Source organism: Dendrobates tinctorius, unplaced genomic scaffold (assembly GCF_039654945.1).
Source record: "Dendrobates tinctorius isolate UK_male_01 unplaced genomic scaffold, ASM3965494v1 ptg000440l, whole genome shotgun sequence".
In the NCBI taxonomy this organism is placed as follows: Eukaryota; Metazoa; Chordata; class Amphibia; order Anura; family Dendrobatidae; genus Dendrobates; species Dendrobates tinctorius.
The window spans coordinates 142,207-162,677 of NW_027362103.1; the positions used below are offsets into that span (position 1 = coordinate 142,207).

The 20,471-nt window shown below is 45.1% G+C and overlaps 1 protein-coding gene across 2 annotated transcripts in view; it reads right to left on the reverse strand.

Moving 5' to 3' along the window:
* REG4 (regenerating family member 4) overlaps window positions 1-20,190 on the reverse strand; it is a 43,270-nt gene extending 23,080 nt beyond the window's left edge. Inside the window, exons 1-4 of one of the 2 annotated variants that reach the window (XM_073564256.1) lie at window positions 20,127-20,190; window positions 1,860-1,931; window positions 1,340-1,437; window positions 13-150 (exon numbers count right to left, since the gene is read on the reverse strand). In XM_073564256.1, coding sequence (XP_073420357.1) covers window positions 13-150; window positions 1,340-1,437; window positions 1,860-1,931; window positions 20,127-20,175 — 357 coding nt within the window. In that variant the 5' untranslated portion in view covers window positions 20,176-20,190. Of the gene's footprint in view, window positions 1-12; window positions 151-1,339; window positions 1,438-1,859; window positions 1,932-19,226; window positions 19,308-20,126 lie in introns of those variants that run through there. The other variant, XM_073564257.1, reaches the window with a different exon arrangement.
* Window positions 20,191-20,471: the final 281 nt, after the last annotated feature.

Consider the following 20,471-nt stretch of genomic DNA (forward strand, 5'->3'; position numbering starts at 1 on the left):
GAGTGCTATCACCTGCTCGGGGTCATGAAGTCCTATCCACACTGGCTGGTTCTTCTGGTAGGCAGATATGTGGGAGGCAATGATATCGGCTTCGGCAGAATCCATGATCGATGCCAGGTGAGCCCCGTGGCCATAGGCTTGGCAGTCAAACTGTAGGTAGATGGTGGATACAAGATTTCGTGCTGAGATGTCGAGAGCTTAAGAGGACAGAAGCCAAGTGTCTGCAATGGGCCAGTGCTGGGACTGGACTATGGGCAGATGGATGGGACTATCATCCATCAGCCATGTGTTCTGCTTCATGCAAATCCTACATCATAAATCTCCCAATGTCACAATTAAAGGGGAGGGTCATAGAGCTTCTCCATATCTGTAACTAATGACCTTATGTGGGCATCAAGAGCCATCATGTGTCAGTCTATGGAGAAATCACAGAGAGTGTTGACTACATGTAACTAAACAGTCAGTATGGAAGAAAGGCCTGGAAAGCAGGGAACATTGACTGGGGGCGGGGCTTCTTTATGGGAGGAACTATTTATACCGCTGGGGGCTGTCCCTGAGGCACCAGCTCAAATCACACACTGGAGGGAGTTGGCTCTGTGTGTCGGGTCAGTTGCCATGATTTAATCAGTAAATACGACTAAATATACCTATGAATACTGATGATTGACAGTTAGCCTCAGTTACATACTGGCTGCGAAGGCATGAATAAATGGAGGGGTCCAGAAACATTTCAGAGCTCGGTAAGACGTCTTTAAGAACCTAACACTGTGGTTGCCTTAGGCAGACATGGCTTTTATCCCTTTCATTGTATTTCTATACTCCTATCGTTCATTTTTATGTTAGGGTTATACAGCCATTTTGACATGGATTTTCTAAGTAAATATACCAATCCCATTAGACCTATTCATAATGTATACAGGTTTAAAAGGTTCAGAACCCACTGAGAGGCTATGTGGCAGCAGCTACATACAGTCTGATCGAATGGTAAACTAAGAACCTCAAGTTCCCTTTTGGTATTTTTGAATCGTGGCATTAGGTCACCGTGTGATTTTTGGACATGCGGTCCTGGGCTTTTTCTACAGTTCTAGCATTATACACTGAATATATGTTGTAAAATCCATTGACAGATCCTCTGTAACAATCCACTGGATCTAGAGATGAGTGAATCTATTGGCGGGACCCGTCAGTAGTACCCGGCGGCTGGGCAGCAGGCCACACATCCATCTGCTCATCTCAGATTGGACCCTAGAATTCTGTTCCTATCAGTCCATATGATGTCCAGTGTTTAGGGCAACAGGCGCACAACTCCAAACAGATGGGTCTCGTGTCTTCTTCTTACCTCTGCCTCAGACCAAGATAATGCATAGCGGAAGTAGCCATAGCAGTTTGCCTTGTAGTAGAACCAGCCATTTGGGCAGCTGGACCGTGCCTTACTACCTGAAAAAAACAGAGTCGTTAAATAGTGAACTTTCAGCATGGACCAAACCTGCTCCATACACATGGCATATTGGCAGGGTTTGCCCCAGAGCACAAGGAGGACACAAGTGATACCACAATGTGGCCGGTCCCTTCCTCAGCCCCTGTGTAGCTGGATGTGACCTTGTCTCCATCTTTATTATTGTGTATAAGAGAGGGAAACACAGCATCATGTTCTGGAGACATGAGAGGACCAGTAGAAAAAGCAAAGGCAGAGAACCCAGTGGCAGAACATGGGCAGGGACATGATGGGTTGTGCTGATTGAAGGCAGAATACTGGAGCGTCGCTTTGAACCTTCTTGATGGGGTTACTTTAGATGCAGCTTTTACAATGCTGACACCCTTCATGTCTCCTGGCATCTCGGAGAGATCTGATATTTTACCTTCAGCGACATGTGTGACTGCCAGGGATCCCAGGAGCAGAATGAGGGCGCACCAGGTGACGGCCATGATACCTGCAGAACAGCATTGAGCGGCATTAGACTCCAGATATTTGACTGTTATATGGGCCATGATTGGGGCCCACTAACCTCCAGCTTTACACTTTCACGATTTCCAGTCTTATAACCCTCTAACCACTTCCACGGAATATCAGCCACGAGAGGCAGTTGCGAGAGGAGGTAACCTTCCTGCCTATGGACATCTGTTCAGGACGTAATACATACATTTTCTATGAAAATCTGAGGTGGGCCTCTACACTTTGAGACTAGGTCTTTGCAGGATCTGACATTCTGTTCTCAAACAATCCAGTATATATTTAGATCGATCTGAGGTCCATTTTTAACCCCCTTACCGACAGATTATGTAAATGTAAATCCTATGCTGGGTCCTCCACTTTGAAGTATGCTCAGTTCATGAGCCCAGCAGATGATGGTTGGGTTATTCAGCCATCATCTGCTTCTAATAGCAGAGCTACAACCGCAGCTGTTAACTAGTTAAATACCACTGTCAGTATGAGACAGCAATATTTACACTAGGTGGCCTGGGGGTGCACCTTCTTAAATGCCCATCATCACAACTGTGCCTCGATCGCAGGGTGCCAGTGGATCGCCATGTCAGGCGGACATTCCTGTGCCTGCCATTAGGGTGCTCCTTTGAAGCCCAGCGTGCGGCGGTGATTTCTGCTAGATACTGCTCTACCATAGCATCACATTGCACAGTACAGGTGATCAGACAATCGCAGATTCAGCTCCTATTGTACATCGCAAGAAAAACACAGGCTTTAAAAACATAAAAAGTAAATGCTCAAATCACTTTCCTTTTCCTCCTATAAAAATAAATAAAATCAATAGTAAAAACTAAACATTTTTATTGCTGCATCCGTAAAAGTCCGATCTATCACAATCCAATCGGTAACAGTGTAAGTAGAAAAAATATCAAAATGTCAGAATTGTGATTTTTGACTGTTGCAATACCACAAAAAAATGCAATAAGAAGTGACCAAAGCATTGTATCTAACCTAGAATGATACCAATAAAACCGTCAGCTCATGGCACAAATATCAAGCCATCATATGGCGCCATTACATGAGAATGAAAATGTTTTGGGTCTCAAAATATTTCTCCTGCGTTGCAATGTTCTATTTTACAAATTTCAGAAATTTCAATACTTAAATTAAAATAAATTCAGGCTTGGTATCGCAGCATGTGTGCTGATCCGGAGAATCGGCTTTCCAAGTCCCTTTGTGCACTATAAAAGCACAACCCTAAAATGAATGGAGTGCTTGAACAATTTCACTGCGCTTGAATGTTTTTTCCATTTTCCAGTATATTGAATGGTAAAATAAATGGTGTAATTCAAACTACAACTCAGCCTGCAAAAAAATAAGACCTCTGGCAGCGGATTGTCCCTCGCCTCTGGCAGCAGATTGTCCCTCGCCTCTGGCAGCAGATTGTCCCTCGCCTCTTACATGACCGCTCACTGCCTCAGCAATCACTCAAAAGACCTCACAGAAGTGTTAAACTTTCTCAGGGCTTCATCGCTGATTACGGGAACCACCACAAATCACAGCAAGTTTGGGGGCTGCAGTGTTTCCAATGTTGTCATAGAAAATATTAAAAGTCTCCAAACTCACTCATATCCCCCTCTCTTCCTTTTTCTTCCCTCTCAAATTTGCCGTAACAAAACAGGAGCTAGCACTCAAAGTTCCCTTTATGTAAAATGGCAATGCACAAAGAGATGTGAACCATCTTAACTGACATGCAAGGAGTTCTCATGGTGCCCAGGTGACTGAACGAGGATGTTTATTATGCACTAGCTGAAGAGCCCGGCGCTGCCCGGGCATAGTAACTAACTGTGGTTAGTTATAGCAAATTATAATTATCCTCCATCCCATAGTCTCGTGCCCATATACCCATCATACATATCCTCCATCCCATAGGCCCGTGCCCATATACCCATCATACATATCCTCCATCCCATAGTCGAGTGCCCATATACCCATCACACATCCTCCATCCCATAGTCCCATGCCCATATACCCATCATACATATTATCCATCCCATAGTCCCATGCCCATATACCCATCATACATATTTGCCATCCCATTGTCGAGTGCCCATATACCCATCACACATCCTTCATCTCATAGTCCCATGCCCATATACCCATCATACATATCCTCCATCCCATAGTCCCGTGCCCATATACCCATCATACATATCCACCATCCCATAGGCCCGTGCCCATATACCCATCATACATATCCTCCATCCCATAGTCGAGTGCCCATATACCCATCACACATCCTCCATCCCATAGTCCCATGCCCATATACCCATCATACATATTCTCCATACCATAGTCCCATGCCCATATACCCATCATACATATCCTCCATCCCATAGTCCCGTGCCCATATACCCATCATACATATCCTCCATCCCATAGTCGAGTGCCCATATACCCATCACACATCCTCCATCCCATAGTCCCATGCCCATATACCCATCATACATATCCTCCATCCCATAGTCCCGTGTCCATATACCCATCATACATATCCTTCATCTCATAGTCCCATGTCCATATACCCATCATACATATCCTCCATCCCACAGTCCAGTGCCCATATACCCATCGTACATATCCTCCATCCCATAGTCCAGTGCCCATATACCCATCATACACATCCTCCATCCCATAGTCCCGTGCCCATGTACCCATCATACATATTCTCCATCCCATATTTCCATGCCCATATACCCATCATACATATTCTCCATCCCATAGTCCCATGCCCATATACCCATCATACATATCCTTCATCCCATAGTCGAGTGCCCATATACCCATCACACATCCTCCATCCCATAGTCCCATGCCCATATACCCATCATACATATTCTCCATCCCATAGTCCCGTGCCCATATACCCATCATACATATCCTCCATCCCATAGTCGAGTGCCCATATACCCATCACACATCCTCCATCCCATAGTCCCATGCCCATATACCCATCATACATATTATCCATCCCATAGTCCCATGCCCATATACCCATCATACATATTTGCCATCCCATAGTCGAGTGCCCATATACCCATCACACATCCTTCATCTCATAGTCCCATGCCCATATACCCATCATACATATCCTCCATCCCATAGTCCCGTGCCCATATACCCATCATACATATCCACCATCCCATAGGCTCGTGCCCATATACCCATCATACATATCCTCCATCCCATAGTCGAGTGCCCATATACCCATCACACATCCTCCATCCCATAGTCCCATGCCCATATACCCATCATACATATTCTCCATACCATAGTCCCATGCCCATATACCCATCATACATATCCTCCATCCCATAGTCCCGTGCCCATATACCCATCATACATATCCTCCATCCCATAGTCGAGTGCCCATATACCCATCACACATCCTCCATCCCATAGTCCCATGCCCATGTACCCATCATACATATTCTCCATCCCATATTTCCATGTCCATATACCCATCATACATATCCTCCATCCCACAGTCCAGTGCCCATATACCCATCGTACATATCCTCCATCCCATAGTCCAGTGCCCATATACCTATCATACACATCCTCCATCCCATAGTCCCGTGCCCATGTACCCATCATACATATTCTCCATCCCATATTTCCATGCCCATATACCCATCATACATATCCGCCATCCCATAGTCCCGTGCCCATATACCCATCATACATATCCTCCATCCCATAGTCGAGTGCCCATATACCCATCACACATCCTCCATCCCATAGTCCCATGCCCATATACCCGTCATACATATCCTCCATCCCATAGTCCCGTGCCCATATACCCATCATACATATCCTCCATCCCATAGTCCCATGCCCATATACATATCCGCCATCCCATAGTCCCGTGCCCATATACCCGTCACACATATCCTCCATCCCATAGTCAAGTGCCCATATACCTATCATACATATCCTCCATCCCATAGTCCCATGCCCATATACCCATCATACATATCCTCCATCCCATAGTCGAGTGCCCATATACCCATCACACATCCTCCATCCCATAGTCCCGTGCCCATATACCCGTCATACATATCCTCCATCCCATAGTCCCGTGCCCATATACCCGTCATACACATCCTCCATCCCATAGTCCCATGCCCATATACCCATCACACATCCTCCATCCCATAGTCCCGTGCCCATATACATATCCTCCATCCCATAGTCCCATGCCCATATACCCATCACACATCCTCCATTCCATAGTCCCGTGCCCATATACATATCCTCCATCCCATAGTCCCATGCCCATATACCCGTCATACATATCCTCCGTCCCATGCCCATATACCCATCATACATCCTTCATCTCATAGTCCCATGCCCATATACATATCCTCCATCCCATAGTCCCATGCCCATATACCCATCACACATCCTCCATCCCATAGTCCCGTGCCCATATACATATCCTCCATCCCATAGTCCCATGCCCATATACCCGTCATACATATCCTCCATCCCATAGTCCCATGCCCATATACCCATCACACATCCTCCATCCCATAGTCCCGTGCCCATATACATATCCTCCATCCCATAGTCCCATGCCCATATACCCGTCATACATATCCTCCATCCCATAGTCCCATGCCCATATACCCATCACACATCCTCCATCCCATAGTCCCGTGCCCATATACATATCCTCCATCCCATAGTCCCATGCCCATATACCCGTCATACATATCCTCCATCCCATAGTCCCGTGCCCATATACCCATCACACATCCTCCATCCCATAGTCAACCATTATGACATCATAATGAGCGGCGGCAGGGCTTGCAACCTATGGTTACATCAGCGTCACCATGGTAACCATTGTGACATCATAATGAGGGGCGGGGCTTGATACACACACACACTGTTTCCCCAGTATGTAGATGGGGGCAAAATTGTTTGGTGAATTGGAAAGCGCGGGGTTAAAATTTCGCCTCACAACATAGCTTAGGACGCTGTCGGGGTCCAGACGTGCGACTGTGTCAAATTTTGCGGCTGTAGCTGCGACGGTGCGGATGCCTATCCCGGACATACACACACACACACACATACATACATACACACTTTGAGCTTTATATATTAGATAAGGATAGGGTCAGGAAAAGGCTTGTTAGGTTTTTTAGTGGATTAAAGGAAAATCTCACACCCTTTAGAAATAGCCATGGTCACTGAATTTACCCATAAACAAGACTGTGGAAGCCCTTTTGTCTACAAGAATTGCATGTTGATTTCAGGTGAGGCCAAGTCGCTGCAGTTACAATAAGTCAGCTCAGACAGCATAAAGGTGAGAAGCTCCACGCTACACTATACACGAGCTCAGACAGTATGTCTCAAGAAGAAAATAGAGAATATTGGAATTCCGATACATCTGATATTACATTTTCATCACTAGGCTAACTAGGGAAAAATATGCATATTTTCTCGTTACTATAATCCCCGCCATACGGCCCCAAATCCATAGGGGCCATATAACCGCCAGCAGCTCGGCCACGTTTGGTCTCTAAGAATAGATGAAATACCGATGCAAAATATAGCATTAGTGTCAAACTTCTAAGGTCACCCTAGGATTCCTTGTTGGGTAAAGAGAATGGGGCATCAGACTGCGCTGCTCGCCTGTCACAATGATGAACGAGAGGCATCCAAGTGGATGTAAAGGAGAAATAGACTTTATTTCTACGCATTTCGTGATGATCACACCACTTCCTCAGGACAGTCTATACCAAGGTTCATCATTCTGACAGACGAGCAGCGCAGTCTGATGCCCCATTCTCTTCACCCAACAAGGAATCAGTGCTCAGAGGCTTGCAACAGCAGCCAATGCTAAGTGCAATGGTTGTGTCTCATACAACCACAACAGGTGAGAGAATCTGAATTATCTAACATTCCTTTTATCTTGGATAAGACCCTATGTGCGCTCCATATTCCTTCTAGCTATACGGTCGCCCTATGAGGACTTATTGCATAAGTTGGCATTTCATAAAATCATGAAGAGCTGAGACCAGCCGACAATATGGCCGATGTGAGGTCATCACAGGGGTGGGGGATCATCACGGGATCTGATTTAAGATCAAGCTCAATTATCAAGTGTTCCTGTAGAGAGCTACACACCCATGTATGCATGAATGCAGTTTATTGACGGCCCCCAGCAAAGCGCTCTCCTTCGGCTAAACTGGATCATCTCTGTGATCGGTGTAGTAAGTTATTCTGTTAATCCCTTTTATTTTATGTAACTGTATATGCTGTATTGTTTTGTCCCCCTTGTAAAATCTTTTGTATATTTTTCATAAACACTGCTTCCCTTTGAATTAAATATAAAATGTGATAGTTCTGTGCCTTATTTTCTGTAAACTATGCCTCAAAGCCATACGCTATCTTAATCGGCGTCCAATTGGTCGAAAATGGGTTGCTGGTGGCAGCGAGAAGTCTGGGGTTATCGTGGAGTTAGCGGTGACCGTACGGGGGTATATACAGATATTCCATGTGTTAGAATCTGGAGTTGTATATACCGTACACTCATCGCTAGTTTCCCGATAACTGGCCTACTGGTGCGAACAGTCTGCAGCCAACTCCGTTCATCGTCAGCATATAGTGTAATTGTCTGGACGATAGGGGGCAGAAGAGAGCTGCTTGCTCCAAAGATCACATCGGGTCGTGTACTTGTGACCTTCCCGGCCAGTGATATCAGGAATGTGTGTGACTAAGAAAATTCTGACATTCCTGACAAATGTAAAACGACAATAAAACGTCAAAGGCAAATCAGTGTGTCAGTAACAGATGTGTAGATGGAGGAGGTGATCAGTGTGTCAGTAATAGATGTGTAGATGGAGGAGGTGATCAGTGTGTCAGTAATAGATGTGTAGATGGAGGAGACGATCAGTGTGTCAGTAACAGATGTGTAGATGGAGGAGGTGATCGGTGTGTCAGTAATAGATGTGTAGATGGAGGAGGTGATCAGTGCGTCAGTAATAGATGTGTAGATTGAGGAGGTGATCAGTGCATCAGTAATAGATGTGTAGGTGGAGGAGGTGATCAGTGTGTCAGTAATAGATGTGTAGATGGAGGGAGACGATCAGTGCGTCAGTAACAGATGTGTAGATGGAGGAGGTGATCAGTGCGTCAGTAATAGATGTGTAGATGGAGGAGGTGATCAGTGTGTCAGTAATAGATGTGTAGGTGGAGGAGGTGATCAGTGCGTCAGTAATAGATGTGTAGGTGGAGGAGGTGATCGGTGTATCAGTAATAGATGTGTAGATGGAGGAGACGATCAGTGTGTCAGTAACAGATGTGTAGATGGAGGGAGACGATCAGTGTGTCAGTAATAGATGTGTAGATGGAGGAGGTGATCAGTGTGTCAGTAACAGATGTGTAGATGGAGGAGGTGATCAGTGTGTCAGTAATAGATGTGTAGATGGAGGGAGACGATCAGTGTGTCAGTAATAGATGTGTAGATGGAGGGAGACGATCAGTGTGTCAGTAATAGATGTTTAGATGGAGGGAGACGATCAGTGCGTCAGTAATAGATGTGTAGGTGGAGGAGGTGATCGGTGTGTCAGTAATAGATGTGTAGGTGGAGGAGGTGATCAGTGCGTCAGTAATAGATGTGTAGATGAAGGAGTGATCGGTGTGTCAGTAATAGATGTGTAGGTGGAGGAGGTGATCAGTGTGTCAGTAATAGATGTGTAGGTGGAGGAGGCGATCAGTGCGTCAGTAATAGATGTGTAGATGGAGGAGGTGATCAGTGTGTCAGTAATAGATGTGTAGATGAAGGAGTGATCAGTGTGTCAGTAATAGATGTGTAGATGGAGGAGACGATCAGTGTGTCAGTAATAGATGTGTAGATGAAGGAGTGATCAGTGTGTCAGTAATAGATGTGTAGATGAAGGAGTGATCAGTGTGTCAGTAATAGATGTGTAGATGGAGGAGGTGATCAGTGTGTCAGTAATAGATGTGTAGATGAAGGAGTGATCGGTGTGTCAGTAATAGATGTGTAGATGGAGGAGACGATCAGTGTGACAGTAATAGATGTGTAGATGAAGGAGTGATCGGTGTGTCAGTAATAGATGTGTAGATGAAGGAGTGATCGGTGTGTCAGTAATAGATGTGTAGATGGAGGAGGTGATCAGTGTGACAGTAATAGATGTGTAGATGAAGGAGTGATCGGTGTGTCAGTAATAGATGTGTAGATGAAGGAGTGATCAGTGTGTCAGTAACAGATGTGTAGATGGAGGAGGTGATCAGTGTGACAGTAATAGATGTGTAGATGAAGGAGTGATCGGTGTGTCAGTAATAGATGTGTAGATGGAGGAGGTGATCGGTGTGTCAGTAATAGATGTGTAGATGAAGGGGTGATCGGTGTGTCAGTAATAGATGTGTAGATGGAGGAGACGATCAGTGTGACAGTAATAGATGTGTAGATGGAGGAGACGATCAGTGTGTCAGTAATAGATGTGTAGATGAAGGAGTGATCGGTGTGTCAGTAATAGATGTGTAGATGGAGGAGACGATCAGTGTGTCAGTAATAGATGTGTAGATGGAGGAGACAATCAGTGTGTCAGTAATAGATGTGTAGATGGAGGAGACGATCAGTGTGTCAGTAATAGATGTGTAGATGGAGGAGACGATCAGTGTGTCAGTAATAGATGTGTAGATGGAGGAGACGATCAGTGTGTCAGTAATAGATGTGTAGGTGGAGGAGGTGATCAGTGCGTCAGTAATAGATGTGTAGATGGAGGAGGTGATCAGTGCGTCAGTAACAGATGTGTAGATGGAGGAGACAATCAGTGTGTCAGTAATAGATGTGTAGATGGAGGAGACGATCAGTGTGTCAGCAATAGATGTGTAGATGGAGGAGACGATCAGTGTGTCAGTAATAGATGTGTAGATGGAGGAGGTGATCAGTGCGTCAGTAACAGATGTGTAGGTGGAGGAGGTGATCAGTGCGTCAGTAATAGATGTGTAGATGGAGGAGACGATCAGTGTGTCAGTAATAGATGTGTAGATGGAGGAGACGATCAGTGTATCAGTAATAGATGTGTAGGTGGAGGAGGTGATCAGTGTGTCAGTAACAGATGTGTAGATGGAGGAGGTGATCAGTGTGTCAGTAACAGATGTGTAGATGGAGGAGGTGATCAGTGTGTCAGTAATAGATGTGTAGATGGAGGAGGTGATCAGTGCGTCAGGAATAGATGTGTAGGTGGAGGAGGTGATCAGTGCATCAGTAATAGATGTGTAGATGGAGGAGGTGATCAGTGTGTCAGTAATAGATGTGTAGGTGGAGGAGGTGATCAGTGCGTCAGTAATAGATGTGTAGATGGAGGAGACGATCAGTGTGTCAATAATAGATGTGTAGATGGAGGAGACGATCAGTGTGTAATAGATGTGTAGATGGAGGAGACGATCAGTGTGTCAGTAATAGATGTGTAGATGGAGGAGACGATCAGTGTGTCAGTAATAGATGAGTAGATGGAGGAGACGATCAGTGTGTCAGTAATAGATGTGTAGATGGAGGGGGGCAGGGGGCATGCAGGTGGCATTTATGCACACTTTATCCAAGTACAGTTTATCAAAGTACTGGCAGTTATAACATGGATGAATGTGACACGCATCTCTATTCTCTTCATACAGGTAACCAGCTTTTCCAATCTCTGCTCTGAATCCACTCCTGTGTCTCCATTCAATGTCAGCAAGCAGTTTATCCTGAATGCTATCTCTGTGTTTTCAACTCTGCAAGCTTCTATATGGTAACCAGCTTTTCCAATCTCTGCTCTGAATCCACTCCTGTGTCTCCATTCAATGTCAGCAAGCAGTTAATCCTGAATGCTATCTCTGTGTTTTCAACTCTGCAAGCTTCTATATGGTAACCAGCTTTTCCAATCTCTGCTCTGAATCCACTCCTGTGTCTCCATTCAATGTCAGCAAGCAGTTAATCCTGAATGCTATCTCTGTGTTTTCAACTCTGCAAGCTTCTATATGGTAACCAGCTTTTCCAATCTCTGCTCTGAATCCACTCCTGTGTCTCCATTCAATGTCAGCAAGCAGTTAATGCTGAATGCTATCTCTGTGTTTTCAACTCTGCAAGCTTCTATATGGTATATAGTTTTTTTCAACTTACTCTGCTTGTCCCCTTATGTTGTGAGGTCAAGAAACTTTTCAAAGTGCTTTATGATCCATGTAGTGCTGGACATGTGTTTATTTGACCACAACATTTTATTGGGTCCTGGTGTCTCAATTTAGTGTGATTGATTAACGAGAAGAGAGAGAGCCCAAAAAAAAAAAAAGTTCTAAGTCTTATCCTCCTATATATTCAGACATAGCTTTGGGATAGCATTTATGCAGGGGGCATTAATGCACACTTTATCCAAGTACAGTTTATCAAAGTACTGGCAGTTATAACATGGCAGTTAGACAGGGGAGGAGACAGGTAAGACATTTATATACATCTACTCCCTGTACATTTGGAGTACAACAAATATATACCATATGCATTTGTGTAATTTTAATCCTGGCCGCTGCATTCACACACATCCACCGCCCTGGCATTAACTCTCTACACTCCATCCACATTGGCCCCTCGCTTCTTTCCTCTCCTATGTATAGCACTCATGCTCTTTTCACGTTGTTAAACTGCACAGATCCAGTCAGTCCCACCATTCAACATCAGAGACGCTCTCACAAATCACTTAACCATCTGCTCACTCTTTCTATCCTCCTTCTCCTAGTCGCAGGAGACATTGCTCCCAACCCTGGTCCCCCATGTTATAGAAAGTCAAACCTCCCGACTGCTACACTCAGAAACCCCTCTAATCTTACTAATATTCCCTGCATGCCATCTGTCTCTCTTAATTGTGCACTTTGGAATTCTCGCTCAGTGTGTAACAAACTCTCCTTCATTCATGACTTTTTCCTTTCTAATTCTCTTAACCTCCTGGCTCTTACTGAAACCTGGATCCAGCAGTCAGACACTACCGCTGCTGCTGCTCTTTCATACGGGGGGCTTCACTTCTCTCATACCCCAAGATCAGACAATAGAGCTGGTGGAGGCGTTGGTCTGCTCCTATCACCAAAATGTACCTTTCAGGTTATCCCTCAAGTACCCTCACTTGTCTTCCCTTCTTTTGAGGTCCATGCCGTCAGACTCTACACCCCCTTCTCCATGCGAGTGGCGGTGGTGTATCGTCCTCCCGGCCCCTCCCATCAGTTCCTGGATCATTTTGCCACTTGGCTTCCACATTTTCTCTCCTGTGACATCCCTACCCTCATCATGGGTGATTTCAACATCCCCATTGCTCTTCCCCTCTCACCATCTGCTACTCACCTTTTATCTCTAACCTCCTCATTTGGCCTTTCGCAGCTTACTAATTCTCCAACGCATGAAGACGGGAACTCCCTCGACTTGGTCTTCTCTCGGCTTTGTGCAGTGGATGATTTTGCAAACTCCCCTCTCCCGCTCTCTGACCACAATCTTCTTTCATTCTCTATCAAGAACTGCCAGGCTGCTCAGGTCACCCCCACTGTCCAGACTTATAGAAACATACAGGCCATTAACACCCAGAAACTTATGAAGAACTTGCAGTCTTCATTGGCCCCTATCTCCTCCCTCTCCTGTCCTGATTCTGCACTGAAGCATTACAATGAAACACTTCAAAGTGCCCTGGATGAATTTGCACCCCCTATAAATAGAACACCACAACGCAGACGGCGACAACCCTGGCACACGGTGAAAACACGTTTCCTGCAGCGGTGCTCCAGGTGCGCCGAACGTCTGTGGAGAAAATCCAATCTACCCGAAGATTTCATCCATTTTAAGTTTATGCTTAGAACATAAAACACTGCCCTTCACCTCTCCAAACAAACCTATTTCAACACCCTCATCACCTCACTGTCCAATAACCCGAAACGTCTCTTTGACACTTTTCATTCTCTACTCAATCCAAGAGTACAGGCCCCAACCACGGAGCTCCGAGCTGACGATCTGGCCAATTACTTCAAAGAAAAAATTGACCAGATCCGACAGGAAATTATCTCCCAATCACCTCATACCATGCACTGTCCTCCCTCCCCCACTGCATCGAACTCACTCTCTGATTTTGAACCAGTCACAGAAGAAGAAGTAAGCAGGCTCCTTGCATCTTCTCACCCAACTACTTGCACCAGTGACCCATTTCCGTCACAGCTCCTTCAGTCCCTTTCCCCTGCTGTCACCCCTCACCTAACTAAAATATTTAACCTCTCTCTCTCTTCTGGTATTTTTCCCTTCTCATTTAAGCATGCCATCATACATCCACTACTTAAAAAACCATCCCTCGACCAAAACTGTGCCGCTAACTATAGACCTGTCTCTAATCTTCCCTTCATCTCTAAACTCCTGGAACGCCTGGTCCACTCCCGTCTTATCCGCTATCTCTCAGAAAACTCTCTTCTCGACCCTCTCCAATCTGGTTTCTGCTCTTTACACTCCACTGAAACTGCCCTCACTAAAGTCTCTAATGATCTGCTAACAGCTAAATCAAATGGTCACTACTCCATGCTAATTCTCTTGGATCTCTCTGCAGCATTCGACACTGTGGATCATCAGCTCCTCCTCACTATGCTCCGTTCCATTGGCCTCAAGGATACCGTTCTCTCCTGGTTCTCCTCCTATCTCTCCGACCGCTCCTTTACTGTATCTTTTGCCAGTTCCTCCTCCTCTCATCTTCCCCTTACTGTTGGGGTCCCCCAAGGATCGGTTCTAGGTCCCCTCCTCTTCTCCTTGTACACTGCCCCTATTGGTCAAACAATCAGTAGATTTGATTTCCAGTACCATCTCTATGCTGATGACACCCAATTATACGCTTCTTCTCCTGACATCACGCCAGCCTTTCTAGAAAACACCGGCGATTGTCTAAATGCTGTGTCTAACATCATGTCCTCACTATATCTGAAACTGAACCTGTCAAAGACTGAACTCTTGGTGTTTCCTCCCTCTACTAATGTACCTATACCCGACATTGCCATTTCTGTGTGTGGTTCCACTATTACTCCCCAGCAACAGGCCCGCTGTCTTGGGGTCATACTTGATTCCGAGCTTTCCTTTGCCCCCCACATTCGATCACTGGCTCGCTCTTGTCATCTGCACCTCAAAAACATTTCTAGAATTCGACCTTTTCTTACCTTTGACTCTGCAAAAACTCTTACTGTTTCTCTTATTCATTCTCGTCTCGACTATTGTAACTCTCTTCTAATCGGTCTCCCTCTTACCAAACTCTCCCCCCTCCAATCTGTCTTGAATGCTGCAGCCAGGATCATATTCCTCACCAATCGTTACACCGATGCCTCTACCTTGTGCCAGTCATTACACTGGCTACCCATCCACTCCAGAATTCAGTATAAACTTATTACCCTCACTCACAAAGCCCTCCATGGCTCAGCACCACCCTACATCTCCTCCCTTGTTTCAGTATACCACCCTACCCGCGCCCTCCGTTCTGCTGATGACCTGAGATTAGCATCCTCAATAGTCAGAACCTCCCACTCCCGTCTCCAAGACTTTACACGTGCCGCGCCAATTCTTTGGAATGCACTTCCCAGGTCAATACGATTAGTCCCCAATACCCACAATTTTAAGCGTGTCCTGAAAACGCATTTATTCAGACTGGCCTATCGCCTCAACACATTAACCTAATCTATCCCTGTGTGGCACAGCCAAAAGTTTTACCATAACCAGGTTCCCTGCATCATGTTCCCACATGCTTTATGCCTCCATTAGCCCTCTGTGTCTGTACTGTTACACACTTAACATTATGACTGGTCCATACAATCAGGGTAACTGTTACCACCCACCTTTCGTGTCTCCCTCTTTCCTCATAGACTGTAAGCTTGCGAGCAGGGCCCTCACTCCTCTTGGTATTTGTTATAATCTACTGTATGTGATTATTGTTATGCTGTAATGTCTATTGTCTGTACAAATCCCCTCTGAAATGTAAAGTGCTGCGGAATATGTTGGCGCTATAAAAATAAAATTTATTATTATTATTATTATGGAGGAGGTGATCAGTGTGTCAGTAATAGATGTGTAGGTGGAGGAGGTGATCAGTGCGTCAGTAATAGATGTGTAGATGGAGGAGACGATCAGTGTGTCAGTAATAGATGTGTAGATGGAGGAGACGATCAGTGTGTCAGTAATAGATGTGTAGATGGAGGAGACGATCAGTGTGTCAGTAACAGATGTGTAGATGGAGGGAGACGATCAGTGCGTCAGTAACAGATGTGTAGGTGGAGGAGGTGATCAGTGTGTCAGTAACAGATGTGTAGATGGAGGAGACGATCAATGTGTCAGTAATAGATGAGTAGATGGAGGAGACGATCAGTGTGTCAGTAATAGATGAGTAGATGGAGGAGACGATCAGTGTGTCAGTAATAGATGTGTAGATGGAGGAGACGATCAGTGTGTCAGTAATAGATGTGTAGATGGAGGAGGTGATCAGTGTGTCAGTAATAGATGTGTAGGTGGAGGAGGTGATCAGTGCGTCAGTAATAGATGTGTAGATGGAGGAGACGATCAGTGTGTCAGTAATAGATGTGTAGGTGGAGGAGGTGATCAGTGCGTCAGTAATAGATGTGTAGATGGAGGAGACGATCAGTGTGTCAGTAATAGATGTGTAGATGGAGGAGACGATCAGTGTGTCAGTAATAGATGTGTAGATGGAGGAGACGATCAGTGTGTCAGTAACAGATGTGTAGATGGAGGGAGACGATCAGTGCGTCAGTAACAGATGTGTAGGTGGAGGAGGTGATCAGTGTGTCAGTAACAGATGTGTAGATGGAGGAGACGATCAATGTGTCAGTAATAGATGAGTAGATGGAGGAGACGATCAGTGTGTCAGTAATAGATGAGTAGATGGAGGAGACGATCAGTGTGTCAGTAATAGATGTGTAGATGGAGGAGACGATCAGTGTGTCAGTAATAGATGTGTAGATGGAGGAGGTGATCAGTGTGTCAGTAATAGATGTGTAGGTGGAGGAGGTGATCAGTGCGTCAGTAATAGATGTGTAGATGGAGGAGACGATCAGTGTGTCAGTAATAGATGTGTAGATGGAGGAGACGATCAGTGTGTCAGTAATAGATGAGTAGATGGAGGAGACGATCAGTGTGTCAGTAATAGATGAGTAGATGGAGGAGACGATCAGTGTGTCAGTAATAGATGAGTAGATGGAGGAGACGATCAGTGTGTCAGTAATAGATGTGTAGATGGAGGAGACGATCAGTGTGTCAGTAATAGATGAGTAGATGGAGGAGACGATCAGTGTGTCAGTAATAGATGAGTAGATGGAGGAGACGATCAGTGCGTCAGTAATAGATGTGTAGATGGAGGAGGTGATCAGTGTGTCAGTAATAGATGAGTAGATGGAGGAGACGATCAGTGTGTCAGTAATAGATGTGTAGATGGAGGAGGTGATCAGTGTGTCAGTAATAGATGTGTAGGTGGAGGAGGTGATCAGTGCGTCAGTAATAGATGTGTAGATGGAGGAGACGATCAGTGTGTCAGTAATAGATGTGTAGATGGAGGAGACGATCAGTGTGTCAGTAATAGATGAGTAGATGGAGGAGACGATCAGTGTGTAATAGATGTGTAGATGGAGGAGACGATCAGTGTGTCAGTAATAGATGTGTAGATGGAGGAGACGATCGGTGTGTCAGTAATAGATGTGTAGATGGAGGAGACGATCGGTGTGTCAGTAATAGATGTGTAGATGGAGGAGGTGATCGGTGCGTCAGTAATAGATGTGTAGATGGAGGAGGTGATCAGTGCATCAGTAATAGATGTGTAGATGGAGGAGACGATCAGTGTGTCAGTAATAGATGTGTAGATGGAGGAGACGATCAGTGTGTCAGTAATAGATGTGTAGATGGAGGAGGTGATCGGTGTGTCAGTAATAGATGAGTAGATGGAGGAGACGATCAGTGTGTCAGTAATAGATGTGTAGATGGAGGAGGTGATCAGTGTGTCAGTAATAGATGTGTAGGTGGAGGAGGTGATCAGTGCGTCAGTAATAGATGTGTAGATGGAGGAGACGATCAGTGTGTAATAGATGTGTAGATGGAGGAGACGATCAGTGTGTCAGTAATAGATGTGTAGATGGAGGAGACGATCAGTGTGTCAGTAATAGATGAGTAGATGGAGGAGACGATCAGTGTGTCAGTAATAGATGTGTAGATGGAGGAGACGATCAGTGTGTCAGTAATAGATGAGTAGATGGAGGAGACGATCAGTGTGTCAGTAATAGATGTGTAGATGGAGGAGGTGATCAGTGTGTCAGTAATAGATGTGTAGGTGGAGGAGGTGATCAGTGCGTCAGTAATAGATGTGTAGATGGAGGAGACGATCAGTGTGTCAGTAATAGATGTGTAGATGGAGGAGACGATCGGTGTGTCAGTAATAGATGTGTAGATGGAGGAGACGATCGGTGTGTCAGTAATAGATGTGTAGATGGAGGAGACGATCGGTGTGTCAGTAATAGATGTGTAGATGGAGGAGACGATCGGTGTGTCAGTAATAGATGTGTAGGTGGAGGAGGTGATCAGTGTGTCAGTAATAGATGTGTAGATGGAGGAGACGATCGGTGTGTCAGTAATAGATGTGTAGGTGGAGGAGGTGATCAGTGTGTCAGTAATAGATGTGTAGATGGAGGAGACGATCAGTGTGTCAGTAATAGATGTGTAGATGGAGGAGACGATCGGTGTGTCAGTAATAGATGTGTAGATGGAGGAGACGATCGGTGTGTCAGTAATAGATGTGTAGATGGAGGAGACGATCGGTGTGTCAGTAATAGATGTGTAGATGGAGGAGACGATCGGTGTGTCAGTAATAGATGTGTAGATGGAGGAGACGATCGGTGTGTCAGTAATAGATGTGTAGATGGAGGAGACGATCGGTGTGTCAGTAATAGATGTGTAGGTGGAGGAGGTGATCAGTGTGTCAGTAATAGATGTGTAGATGGAGGAGACGATCGGTGTGTCAGTAATAGATGTGTAGGTGGAGGAGGTGATCAGTGTGTCAGTAATAGATGTGTATATGCAGGGAAGAAAAATAGGGAAACATTCAGTGTGTCAGTAAAGGAAGGATGTGAGAGATTGAGCATGGGATTTGGAGGTTAAATTGAGAATGTGTCAGTAAATTGAGAACGTATTGAGATGCAGAAAATGGACAGTAATAGATTGGGGCCGCCATCTTACCAGACTCACGGGCGAGTGGGCAGAATGTTGGGTATAGGTGGTGCTACTCTCCTTTATAATCATTTCCAGGGTGAAGACTTGTTTGCTGACATCATAAAACATTATTGTCGGACCCGTGTGACAGCTGGAGGATCCCACACCCATTTTTAGCCTACACCCAATGCTGACATGTCACCACCGCCCAATGGATTATTTACTTTAATCTAATATATTGATAAGTGAATATCAGGAAAGACTGTGGTGAAGGGACTTGGACTCAGACCTTGCTATTACGAGAGTTATAAGATCATATTCATCCTTTCTGCATTTCTTAGAGCTCTGGGATGTCTGATCCTCAATCACTGCCATTAGGTGGTCTCTTAGATTTTAGTATCTGTATCTAACAACCCCATTCCTGCCTTATCATTAAAGGGGCTTATATCTGGTCACCAGTTCACGGTCATCTTCGCAGACCTGATGATCTGCTGTCCACATTTTGTTATTAAGTCTAGGAGGAGGCACATTGAGTTTCTGTTATCAGATCAATCCTGGTCACCCATCATTCCATGGCTCTGAGTTTTCCCATTTCCTTCCAAAGAGCTCAGGTCTGAGCAGATTCTTCCTGCTGTGGTGGTGCAAGATTCTGAGGTCTGATCAATGTTGGACTGGCGTACCGACTGCCCACAGGTAGAATTGTCTCTAAGAGGCTCAGAGGCGTAGCTAGGGTATTGGTTCAGGGAGGGCGAAACTTCTAAGTGGGCTCCTAACCAGACAACCTCAGCAGATGACCGCGCTGTTGCCAAAAATAATCTATATATAAAAAGACCAGTATTGATATTACCGCCATATGGTCAGTGGTAAATAATACCAGTCCTACAGAAAATATAATAGATTACAGCAGAGTCACAGATAATGACTTACCGCTGACGTTCTTTCTGATGGAATCATTCACTTTTCTCGTCTTTTCCATCTAGCCCAGACCGACATAACGACTCCTACAGCTAGGACTCGGCTGCAGAGAATACAACAAAGACACGTTCCACTTCTCATATTTTCAGCACTGTCACCAATTGGACTATTAATAATAATAATAATAATAATTTTATTTCTATAGCGCCGACATATTCCGCAGCACTTTACATTTCAGAGGGGATTTGTACAGACAATAGACATTACAGCATAACAATAAACACATAGATCAAAACAGATACCAAGAGGTATGAGGGCCCTGCTCACAAGCTTACAGTCTATGAGGAAAAAGGGAGA